This window comes from Homalodisca vitripennis, chromosome 7 (genome assembly GCF_021130785.1).
Source record: "Homalodisca vitripennis isolate AUS2020 chromosome 7, UT_GWSS_2.1, whole genome shotgun sequence".
Classification (NCBI taxonomy): Eukaryota; Metazoa; Arthropoda; class Insecta; order Hemiptera; family Cicadellidae; genus Homalodisca; species Homalodisca vitripennis.
In genome coordinates, this window is record NC_060213.1 from 97,308,417 (window position 1) to 97,321,038 (window position 12,622).

At 32.9% G+C, this 12,622-nt stretch overlaps 1 protein-coding gene across 1 annotated transcript in view; it reads left to right on the forward strand.

Annotated features, from left to right (window-relative positions):
* The first annotated feature begins 239 nt into the window (after window positions 1-239).
* LOC124366078 overlaps window positions 240-12,622 on the forward strand; it is a 28,413-nt gene continuing 16,030 nt past the window's right edge. Inside the window, exon 1 of the mRNA XM_046822307.1 lies at window positions 240-913. Coding sequence (XP_046678263.1) covers window positions 755-913 — 159 coding nt within the window. The 5' untranslated portion in view covers window positions 240-754. The remainder of the gene's footprint in view (window positions 914-12,622) is intronic.

Here is a 12,622-nt window from a genome sequence, read left to right on the forward strand (position 1 = left end):
TGTATATAATCAATTTCATTTGCCCCAGTGCAGGTACTTTCCTCTCTGTTATCAGCGGGGCGATAACACTCATAACATGAACTTAACCCCTTTCTCCAGCTGACAAGCTGTAGTATTTTGAGGTGGAGGAGGGGAGGGAATCACTCTCTGATCACGTGCAAGGACTCGACCAATCGGGAAGAGGCTCGCCCTAGGGGGAGGGGGGCAGACTTGTACGAATCTGATCTGAAATGTTGACCAAACCGTTCAGTTTCAGGTTGGAAGTAGAGAGAGAGAGAAGTGCACCCGCATAGTTGTCCTTTTAGATTGAATTAAATTCCTTTGTACATCTTAGTTACAGATACCAGATCTATTAGAGTTTCACTGTTAGGCTGTTGTATTGGATATTTCTTACAAAATCCAGTCAAAGTGACATTTTTATTCTGATAGGTGTTTGAAGATTGAACTAAACTAATTTAGGCTATACCTGACTCCAAATTTCAGAACACAAATAGACATAAATATATTTATTTTATTATAGTGCCGGTTTTGACTCGCCCAAGCCGACAAATCAATAACGTGATTCATTCACTACTGTTTGATAAACAGCTGTTTCTGTCAGTTCGTCTTTATCAGCTGACTGGGCAATTGTTGCAGCCGGTTTCAATCGAGCTCAGTAACCGATCGTAAAATATCGACCTGCAGGTTATTATTCTACCCCACAGAGACATATTGTTCTAGACTTTTCGATCGCAGCGCTATCTACCCGCACACGATGGAGACAGCGACCGAGCAACTAGTGACAGAACAAATCACACCATTGGCTCTACAGCGGCTTTGGGCGCGACGTTTGAATGGGTCAATCATCCATGAGGAATCTGATATTGCTGAATTGTTGTTGGACCATGACGTTTTCCCTTCTGCCCAGGTCGAAGTAAGTGACTCTCATTGTATTTTTTTGCACTAAAATACACTATAAGTCAGTCTGGTAGATTTACTATTAAATTAAATCGATGTTGTTTCCTTTTAAAACAATTCCAGAATGTTACAGTACCATATAAAGTTATTTCAATGCATTGGGTAACATTTTATAAACTCAGTCCACCTAACCTTACATTTTTGGAATATAATATTCATCATTTTAATTTATGTTAAAAATCGTTTTATATGAAAAGACAATAATTTGTTTTATCTATAACCACATCATTATTGCCTATAATTTAATTTTTGAGCTGTTTCAGCAAATTAAATGTTGGAACAATATTCATTAGGCCTACACTTGAACACACCACTATAAAATTAACAGGGATAAATATAATTTTGTAATAGTTGTAGGTACTGGAAAACTTACAGTAGCCAATTACATTCTGAATATTTCTAGTTTAAACTTATGAAATAAAAACTAACCAGTAAAAAGTAATTTTAAAGTTACTTATTCTTTTTTTATTTGTACATTTATCTTCAGTATCCAAGTCTTACAAGGTATAAAAAGGTTTTTACAATATAACGCACTGCATTTTTTATTAAATGTTTATGAGGAATTATTTAAAAACATATATTTGTATTAAAAGTTTAATTTTTTGAATGTTGTCAGCGTTTAAAATTCGAAAGTAGTTGTATAATATTTTGCTAATTAATTACTATCACAAAGGCATTATATATGAAACAATGAAAAGTTTTATTTTAATTTTTTGTTATTCTAATACTGACTATTCTTAATCAGTAACTCATTCATACATATTTTGCATACATGAGGCTACAAAATTGAGCCAAGTAAATGGAATGTACTGTTTAATGAGGATATTGTTCTCAAATCGCTCACTATGAATATTTATAACCTAATGTTTCACATTTACATGTGCTAATGAGTCTCGTAAATAATTTGTTACATTTTAAGTAAAAAAATTAGCTTTCCTGATATGTATTATGTCATCAGATCAGCGTGCGGAATCACAAACTATTAGAATAACAATAATGAAATAATTATTTAGATAACTGAAACTTCAATGAAATTTAGATTTAAAAAAAGTTGTAATTAATTCAGTATTGTAATTAATTGTATTTTTGCATATTATGCATGATTTAGTGTAATTACCTTAATATGTCTGGGAGCCTAAAGCCAATTTCCATTACATAAACACACAACCTGGTTTTTCCTGATAGTGGAAAAGGAATTTTTTCAAATAAAGAAATCAACTGTCGCCTGCGCCAGTTTAGGCGCAGGTTGAAATGAGAGAGTATCAAAAGAGTTAAAATATGTAACTGTAATTTTTCACAGATCGTATATTTTTAACTTGAGATACTTAAAACCAACTGTCAAACAGGTAAATAAATGTTAAATATATAAGTTACAGACCCTTAAAGGGGCAACCTTATCTGGTTGTCTGACAATGAAATAACTATTATTTATTTGTCTGGTAGTCTGTTATAAGAGTGTCAAAGTAGGAAAAATATAAGCTGAGAAAAAAAATTATAGATAGTGAAATATTTTGGTTTCGATACCCTCCCATCTTGACCTGCACCTAAATTAGCGCTGCTTACGATCGATTTCTTTCTCAGGAAAAATTCAATTACAATTGAAAAATTGCTTATAGTGCAAATTATAAGCTCCGCTCCTGACTGTGAATTCCAGTACAACGATGTTAATCCTCAAACACTTATATGTGTAACTTCCACATTCTCATTGTTGGTCACAGGTTTATGTAAAATATCCTGTGACAATAGCCTACACATCCAAATGAACTTCTTGAAGTTTTTTAGTAAATTGTGTATTTTTATTAATATTCCAGCAAAGAAGTAAAATTATTTTGAAAATTTGTTATAATAGCGAACAACAATAATAATAAAACTAATACCAAAAACAAGGAGAGACATAGTGCTAAAATCAAGATACAGCCGGCTCTTAAATTGAAAATGTCTTAAGGAAATAAATTTCTAGTTTGTTACTTTGTACTTAGAGCCATTTGCTACTATGCATTGTTTGTATAGTGTTTAATGGAAACAGTATTATTTGTTTACTGGAATAACTTGTAATACTAAAACTGTACTTAAATATTTGTAGAAGTAGTTTTGATACTTGGAAAAAAATATTCCCAGTAGCCATTTCCCATTACTATTCTTCTATAGCTTCATTGGAGGTATATTTTTCTTTACATACTTCCATGAAAAATCTGTTCTTCCTTTGAAGTAATTATTAAATTATTATTGGTTGATAAAGTACAGTACTACACATAAATTGTAAATACTTTCCTGGTTATAAACCACTTTGGCACATTTGAGGAAAACCAACTGATTTTTTATTGAGTACAAATTGGTAAATAATTCATGAATTAACTGGAATTTCCTTTCGGTGTTGTAAGAAACTGGAAAAGGAAACAGGAAAAGCTAGCTATCTTTTTACTCATTATCTATCAGTAGTTTCTTTCTGTCCAATGAAGAAGCTCATCATTATTGGTAATGTAAATCTGGTATGCACTTTTGTGTTAAATGCAGTGATTATTTTTGTTTTCTCTTCAAAGAAGTGTTTTGGATTAAGAAGAATACCAAATTTTAAAGTAGTTTAAGTTATTACAGTAACAAAAGTAATATTTTGTATAGTCACAACTCAAAAAGTATTTTAGTAACAGTGTTATAACATTGCGTGAATTCTATCACTAATACCTAATTTATCTATTCATCAAAATCTTGTTATTTTTTAAAGAAATTAAATCTTGTCACTGAAATACTTTTTCAGATAACAAGTTTTTTTATTTGTATGGCCTGAAACATTTTTACAGTTCTTCAGGCTACCTATATAACTAAACATACTCTAGAATGATATAATATAATGTAAGTTGTTAGTTATTATAGTTTCATATATGTATCATTTGCATTAGACTTTGAAACAGCTTGGTGAGGTTACTCAAAAACCGATTCACTCATGATTTGAAATACTTGTTGCATACAGATATGTTACAAATTAAAAGGTTGATACACTATAGCAGTTAGAGATACACATAATAGAGAAAAATGAAATTTTATAATTTTTATATTATTGTTGGGATTTAAATTTCCCACATTTTCTCATTAGAAATATTTGAGGCACCTAATTTTCAATTAATATAAAATTCATGGAGTAACAAAAGCTTTGTCATCCATATCTATTAAAAGTGTAAAATGAAGACTTAAGGTTCCCCAAATATTTCTTTTGCCTACTTTGGTACAATAAAAATGCAAAATAACGCTTTGGTAACATTAGCTTTAGTGTTTTGTTTTTATATTAAATCAGAAACGGTGATGAAATTAACCAACGGTTGACAGATGATCTAAACAGAATACATGAAATTTCACATCAAAGTAGGATTTATCGACTCTCAAAATTTACGTAAATAAGTTAAATAAACTCACACGGAATAAAATTACCCAAGTTTACTGTGGTGTTGACTGTTATTCTACATTGAACCTAAGGTTGAGACTAGTAAGAAATTATAATATGATTAAATTTTCCAATCTGGTTCTATTGGGCCTCGGGCCGCAGGTTGGGGTCAGGGAAGTACTGAACCACAGTTGGTCCCAAAGTTATAACAATTTCTTATTAACATTACTGTAACTCACTGACTGCAGAGGGGTATAATCGTTTATACATTTTCAGATGATGTGGAAATTTGATGGTTTGGAATAGCCATAAAATTCTAAACATTGTCCCTTTTCCATTTTGAATGCTTTTTCCCTTTCCTTTTAATACTTGGTGCTTCTTAAAGCAAATGCACCAGTATATTTTTTATAAAAAGTATTATGTTGTTTATTTTACTTACTTTCTAAAATTTCAATATAAAACAATTACTTTATTAAGTGTCAAAAAGGTTTGAAAATGTAAATTTTAAAAGTATTTTTACAGATCAGTTGGGTAATACATTTAAACAATATTTTCCTTTTTTTAATAAAAGGGGTTCATTGAAAAAGTCCATTGAAAACATATTGAAAGAGTGTTAGTGAGTATGGTTTAAATGTTACTCTTCCTGAATTTAATTATATCCTTTGCTTAATAAATGGTCAAAATGTTTAGGTAAGTTATTGGAAGCCCAAAAACAACAAATGTGTTTGAACAAAATTAATTTTATCGCAACTTGGCTCATGTTAATGTATATACTGATATATTCAGTAAGAACCATTCTAGTCAACACAAATATTTTTAGAAAATGTTATAGTTTGTGGGTTCAAACAAAACTATATATAGTAAAGTCCAAATAGTGTTGAAAATATTAATATGTTGAAATATATTGTTCCTAAAATAAAATTTAATTTTTGATTTGTAATGGTCAATATTTAATGGGAACCGTTGTCATAAAAATTAAACACAAGTGGGATGTCAAATTAAACAAACCCGTTTAACTAATTCAAGTACAGATTTTAATTTTATAAAATTCCAGATGTGTGGCTTCCACTCTCAAGAAATAAATACTAAAATTTTGCTGAAAATTAATTTTTTTATAAACGTGAATGGATTAATTAACATTAAATGTTAAATAGATTTGTATTCTCTATCCAAATATACATATTTAAAAACAAATCAAACAAGTGGATTCTCCCACCTTAAGTCTGCTAGAAAATAACTCAGTTTGGGTGCTAAAAGGGTAAGCTATAACATTTTTTAAATATCAAAATAATAACTAATAACCGATTTCGTAAGGGTTTACAAACAAATTAATTACGTTTTTAATTATTGACCTAGAATTCTCAATTTTTTGTATGTAGTTCTTCAAGAGACATGCAAAAAATTGTGTACTGTATGGGAATTTATTTTACTGTTACTTTTGGAATAATGATGAGTTAAAAGGAGAAAGCTTAACTTTTAAACAGAAAACCGTGTTTTTTATCCATATGTTTGGTTTTCATAATTTACAATACATACATAATAATTTTCTTTTCATCGAATACATGGGTGAATACTATTCAATCCGTAAAAAAATATTTCCGAGGTAATACAGGTGTATATTTTAATGTGGTAGACGTTTAGCGTGTGAGAGAGATTGCCGGGACCCGGCTCCGTCAGGGATCTTCCTTAAAAAAACTTTAACTATAAGTGAATTTTAGATTGAATCCCTTTTTAGATTGAAGGTCGAGAATACTAACATGGATTGCGAGCATCATCCTACAAAATTAAACACATTCTAATATCAAATGTACTTGAATAGGGTAATTAAATGCATAGGTTTTTGAATCCCAATGTTCCTTTCGTAGCTGAACGCCGATGAAAATCAAGCATGGGCCAAAAAGCTTACAAGAGATTCTTTGTTTTTAAGTTTGTTATAGACGATGGAAGTTAGGAAAGGATAACAGTATTTCTTGTTACGTGTTACAACATGTCCGTACATTGTTACATTTTGTAACATATAACGATGGCAAATATCCAAAATCCTATTACCCTTACAATAGATGTTCTTTGGCCTTAACCCTTATCTAATTATGTTCCCACATAAAACTAAAACAACTGTAATGAATCTTACCCTTGTAATTAATTACGACAAATTACGTCAATTTACAATTATTCTAGAATATTACTGTACCGGTGTATTTGATCTATATCCGTATTTAATTGCCAACACTAATGTAGAAGTCGGCTTAGATTTAAGAACAACTTAGTTTTGTCAATACTCAATATGTAATTTTGGAGGTTATGTTTGCTAAAATTCTGCCGGCCGGCCGGCTGGCTGACCCTGCGCGAAGGGAGTCACTCTGGAAAACTGTGGCCGGGTCACTGGCGGGTTATTTATAGAAGCGGCGGTTTATTGCGAGACCTTGAACTCTTACATTAAAACCTGTTTTGGTTTGTTGTGATATCTTGTGCAGTCTGCCCTCGACCCACTGGAAAACGTTGGCTTTAAAATCTAGGGCAACTCAAATACGCAAGTCTGGTTCGAATGTCCGCAGAGGTCGGCTGGCAATTAAAACGACTGGTTGGCTTTTCGTCTTGCATCTATTTAAATATATTATTGAGACTATACCATATGATCATTGTTGCAGCTAGATATGAGCATAATATTGGTAGTATTGATAACACTATTGGCTCACTTCATTGCAAGTAACATTGATTATAATGGAAACTAACAAGGCATAAAATACTATTTCAGCGCCATTAATAAAAAATTAAATTCTTATATTGTTATTTTGTTCTTTTTTTTCAATAGTTCGAGTTTGTAATGGATACCAGCTAAGTTAATATCGTAATAAAGTACCTAGTGATTCCGGTTGTATTGCAAGCCAAATCCATCTTTCCTCAAATGCAGTGTTTATTCATGACAGAGAATAACATTTATGTAATTACTTATTAGGTAATTAATCTTTATCCACCTTATGTAATTTGTTAATTTTACAAGACATAAAACCATAGGGTTCTCTTTAATCCGGCTTTACTAATGTTCTGTATCTTGTCCTGGGCGGCAAAGCTAAAAGACCAAATCGAGGTTTTGAAATCAAAATTTCTTTATTTTGCACTCTTTATGCTGGAAATCAAATATTAAAATACAACAAATTTTGAGGTTTCTGAACGTACCTTAATTTTTGACATACTTGATTCCTTAATCAACAAACTCGTAATTACGCCAGTGGGGGCCACTCGGTGATGAAATGTTTAAGGCATTTTTGCTTCTAATGTATCAATTAGCTATTTAGAAGAACATAAATCTTTATCGGCTATTAATTATGTCCCAATAAGTAGTTAGTTAACTAATGAATTCGCGTTTTATTTTAAACCTTCTTTTCGTAGTTATATATATGTGTGTGTGTGTGTGTGTGTGTGTGTGTGTGTGTGTGTGTGTGTGTGTGTGTGTGTGTGTGTGTGTGTGTGTGTGTGTGTGTGTGTCCAAACTAATCTGATTTAAATTAGATGAACGGAAGACCCAAATATTTCGATAACTTTGAAATGAAAATATTTTATTATTTTGTAACTGAATTGTATGTCACCAAGTAGTCTCTTTACAAAGAAAAGAGTATTCAAAAAATGCGAAGGTGTGGTTCAGCACTGCCACGAACACCCTCGGTCTCAACTCCATTCTCAGAACTTGTATTATTTTGCTAGTCCAGGCCGTTTTTTGCGACGCGGCGCGGCGTTCACATTTTGTTATCAGCGGAAGTGATGAGTCAGGTTGAGGTTAAGTTACCTAGACTGCTGTGGTGTGCTGCCCAGTCAGCTGTGTAGGGAAGCAGATATTGATCAGCTGACTTGACAGTTTACAGCCCACCACATGTCTGGAACTAACAGTAAGTGTAAGCTGACATGTTCACTTCGTGAGCCGCTCACTTGGGTGCGCTGTAGTGGCGCCGGCTTGTCCCGTTCGCGGACGTCGACCGTCGACCTACATGTCAACTTTATTTCCCATCAGTCCCGCCCGCCCTTCTGAGGCATCACCGTAACGCTTTTTAATTAATTTGTTTTCACCCCACCCACGCAATTGCTTTTCTCGAGTGTCGTCAGACTTGAGGGGTGGTTTAGAAAAGAACACAGAAAGCAGCAAATAGTATGTAGAACACACACACAGTCTAAAATGAAAGATACTTAATCCCGTCATGAATTAAAGGCTTTATTTCTGCGCAATGTACTTTACCCTTTCCCTCCGACATGGGACGAATTATATTCTTGTCTTATCAGCTGCTAGCAATATTCTTATTCTCAACTATAATATGCTAAACCTTTTTATTAAACTAGTGTCAGTTACAAAAGTTACATTTTTATGCAGTAATTATTTTATTGCTTCCTTAAGAATACTTTTTATCAGTTTAGCGAGACACGTAGAAACAGAAACTTCTGTTATAGAAGTTCAAGTGGAAGCATTTTCGACTGAAACATTTTTACTAACGTGAAGATCTGGGAACTACAACAAAAGCGGTCTCCTGGACTGGTTTTCGGAGGGATCTTTGAATGGGAAAGGTAGAGAGCCTCATAAATAAAAGACCACCTGCCGTGCTGAGAGGCCAGCGCAAGGTGAAAAGATTTATCTACTGATTTGGCGCCCAAATTCTAGTGGCGTTTCAAGGTCACGAAAGCCACGAGTAAAGTTTTTCGTTGACCATAAAAATATTACCGGCTATACCGAAACCTCGAATTTGATCAAACGAACTCATAAGAATAATGTAAAACTTTAAACGGTTTTCCTTTATTTTGGGTAGTAGAATTTTACAAGATGTACATATATTTTCAAAGGTGTGACGTTGCTCGTACGAGACTTTGTCGTCTTTAAAATTTCTTTGGAATAACTAATAGTCTATGGCTGCTGGTTCGTATATTTTCACTCAGATATTTTCACCGCAATACGTAACTGACTGAGCTGTGGAGACGGGTGGGCGAGTAACCCAGCCATAAAAACGTTCAACCCTAGTAAGATGGGTGGAATGCGGGGCTGCAAAGTGGGGTTCGATGTGTTATTATAGCTCCACACACGGTTTAGTCCGGCATCGTGCAGCGAGTTGGGGAGTACCTATAATTTCATTTCTCGGAAGGGGAAGGTTATAACAGTAATACAACACGGTGATTAGCCTACCTATAGACTAGTACAAGTCATCATTATTGCCAAGGAAATCTATCCAGAACAATGCTAGTTATAATGAAAAATACATAAATATTTATAAAGTTTACTCATCATTTTTAGTGCAGTTATTAATCGAAATTTTGGGGTACCTATTCTACTTATCCTACCTGGATACGTCCCTTAAAGTGATCATTAAAATTGCATTTACATTTAAGATAGTTTAGAATAATATCTAAATTGAATGAGAAAACTTTACAGTCCTTACTAACCAATTTTGATTTGTAATGCTGGATAAATTCGTAGATTCTACTTAATATCACTACAGCATTATTTAACAAAATGTAACGTATCGTACATTACCAAATGTTTATTTCAATATCTTGCTTGGCACATTATAAAACGTCATAATATTGTATAATATGTACTTTCATATTATAAAACATCACAAACTGCTAATTGCAGAGTCTATATAGTAATTGGACAGTCACGTGATGCCCGTAAGTCGTCCAAACACGTGTTAATTGGTGAACATTGTGTTGAACATTAGCAGTACTCAGTTTTCACAAGGTGCTGTGAGAAACAGAGTAGGCTTGCGAATCCGTGCAATTAGTTTCTCGCAGTGTGTGACGTTGTTTGACTTGATTGTCCTTCAAAACTAGATTACTGTTGCCGGAAAAAGATTAATAAGTGAGGAGTGTTGTAAGTTCAAAATGATGGTTTTGTTTGGTATGTATGGGATGAACAAAGATAAATTTTGAAATGCATACAATTTACAGTAATTTCGTACATCTTAGGAATACACCAGGGTATTCGGATACAGACGTATTGGTCTACTAGGGCCACAACCTGTATCGATACAACTGCATTTAACTCTACTTTTGAAATATTTGTCCCCTCTGGGATAATTTTCCCTATCAGACAATTAAAATGAAATTTTGTGGTAAATTGCCAAAATTCTCCCTAGAGTTTTTATAAATAATTTGAATAGTTGCAGTAAAGGCTGAATTTATATGGGTGTACAATTAATGTAGAATGGAGAGGACGTTGCACACCAAAAACCATTTATTGCTTCTGAATGATCAAAAAGATCAGTCTAATGACAATATCCACTTTGCCATGTTGAAATGCCAGATGGCATTTCTCATTGGAGAGTCATTTGCATCTGAAGTGATCTCCACCACGTTCAGTTGCCCAGAAAAAGCGGTCAGGGCACTGACCAGACTACTGCAAGTGAGAGTTGTCAGGCTTTCATTAGTTTCTCAATATCAACGGCTTTGTTGCTGTGTTGGAAGGTAGTGAGTGACCTTTGTTTAAAAAATCATCAGAACTATAATACATCCCTCCAAAACATCACCAGATATCGGACTAGGGTATCAGAATATGTAAAGCCTGCAATCAAAAACATATTAAGATGGGAGTGCCGATGGCCGAGCTGTCTAAGACGTTGGACTTTGAGTCTGAGATAGAGATATCGCAGGTTTAAATCCTGTCTGTGAGCGTTCTACTTTTTATCAGTTACATCGTCCTTGTACTGTACTGACACTCCCCCTAATTCTGTTTGATAAGGTCCTTGCACAGACCAGTGGCTCATGAGGACGGACAGAATAGGGCTTAAAAAGGGATCGGCCTTTCCTTAACAAATAATTTGAATTTTCGAATATATTTCGGCAATTTCCATCATTTCACATTTCATGATGGAGAGGGGATAGAGTGGCATCTTCTTTTTTAATGTTATCTTATAAAGGTATAGGTCGTTTGGAAAATATGTTCAAAAGCTTCGGCGAAAAAGATTCTTCCACAATGTATCCTCCCCATTGCCCCCTCGCCATTTACTCAGATTTCTATGATATTTACACAATTTTATATAAAAACGAGTGTCCGGCCGAATAATTTAGACTACAGAATAAAGTCGATCACTGCGATATTGTTTGCAACATTACCGCCAAGAGAAGCGCGAGGCCACCCGCCTTACCGTACTTGCCGGTAATTATCTCAGCCCCTCAGGAGTCTCATTTTGATCTTTAGCGGGTCTGGCAGTCCACTAAGGTCTTACTATCGACTTTTTTTATTATAGACCACTGACTTAAGTACGAATTGCTATGTCTAAACCACTACTAAAAATACCCAATAGTTTTTGTTGTTTAGTACAGAAATTTATCTAAATATATTTTAATTATTTCTTGTTTAAATGAAAACGAACTAAAACTAAAAAAGAAGCAAAAATAAACAAGTTTCTGATACAGTTCATTTTCAATATTAACTAAAATACAAGGACTTTCCACATAAAGGTCATAAATCAATTGAGAGAACGGATTATCGTAAAATATTGAACTGACCGGTTTAACATATATATATATATATATATATATATATATATATATATATATATATATATATATATATATAAACTCACACACAATACGGTCAGGATATTTTAGTATGCAGTGTGATAATTTTCTCAAAGAGGACTTCTTACAGCACGAATTTTGAAAAATTCATAATTATTGTATTTCTAAATTTTGAAGTAATTATGCTCTCAAGTCATTTGTGGCACCATTACTGGTGCAATGGTCTACCAGACCCCCATTTTGGTAAATTTTAAATAAATGTACCGGTACCAAAATACTTTGTTAAATATTGATGGATTTTATCATAATTTAGGTTCTATTTAATTATTGCATCATAGTTTGAAGTATTTTTCCAGATTTTCAAATATTTTACCTTCATTCTTTCCAATCCTTAAACGCTTATGTAAAAAAGTAACAGTTTTTAATAAATTGGTTTAGAAAATTAAGATGATACGATACAAGCTTATTACCATGATAACAATGTAACGTAACATTGAAAATGTATTTTAAATACGTTTATTTTGGTTTATAGTGGTACATTTCTTATTTTGGTTACTTAAAATTAAATAACTTTTGGAAACTTCAAATATTCCTAAGTTTTTTTACAAAGACATAACACACATTTATTTTTGTATACATTTGTTTAATTTACCAAATTTGCTGTTTATAATTAAGCGTCAAATATAAAAAGTACTCAGATTTACTGGGGAAATTAATGCATTACTTATGTAGAAAGTTTATTCGATTAGTTTATTTTGATTAAGGTTTCTAGCATTCTTCAAAACAGTTTTA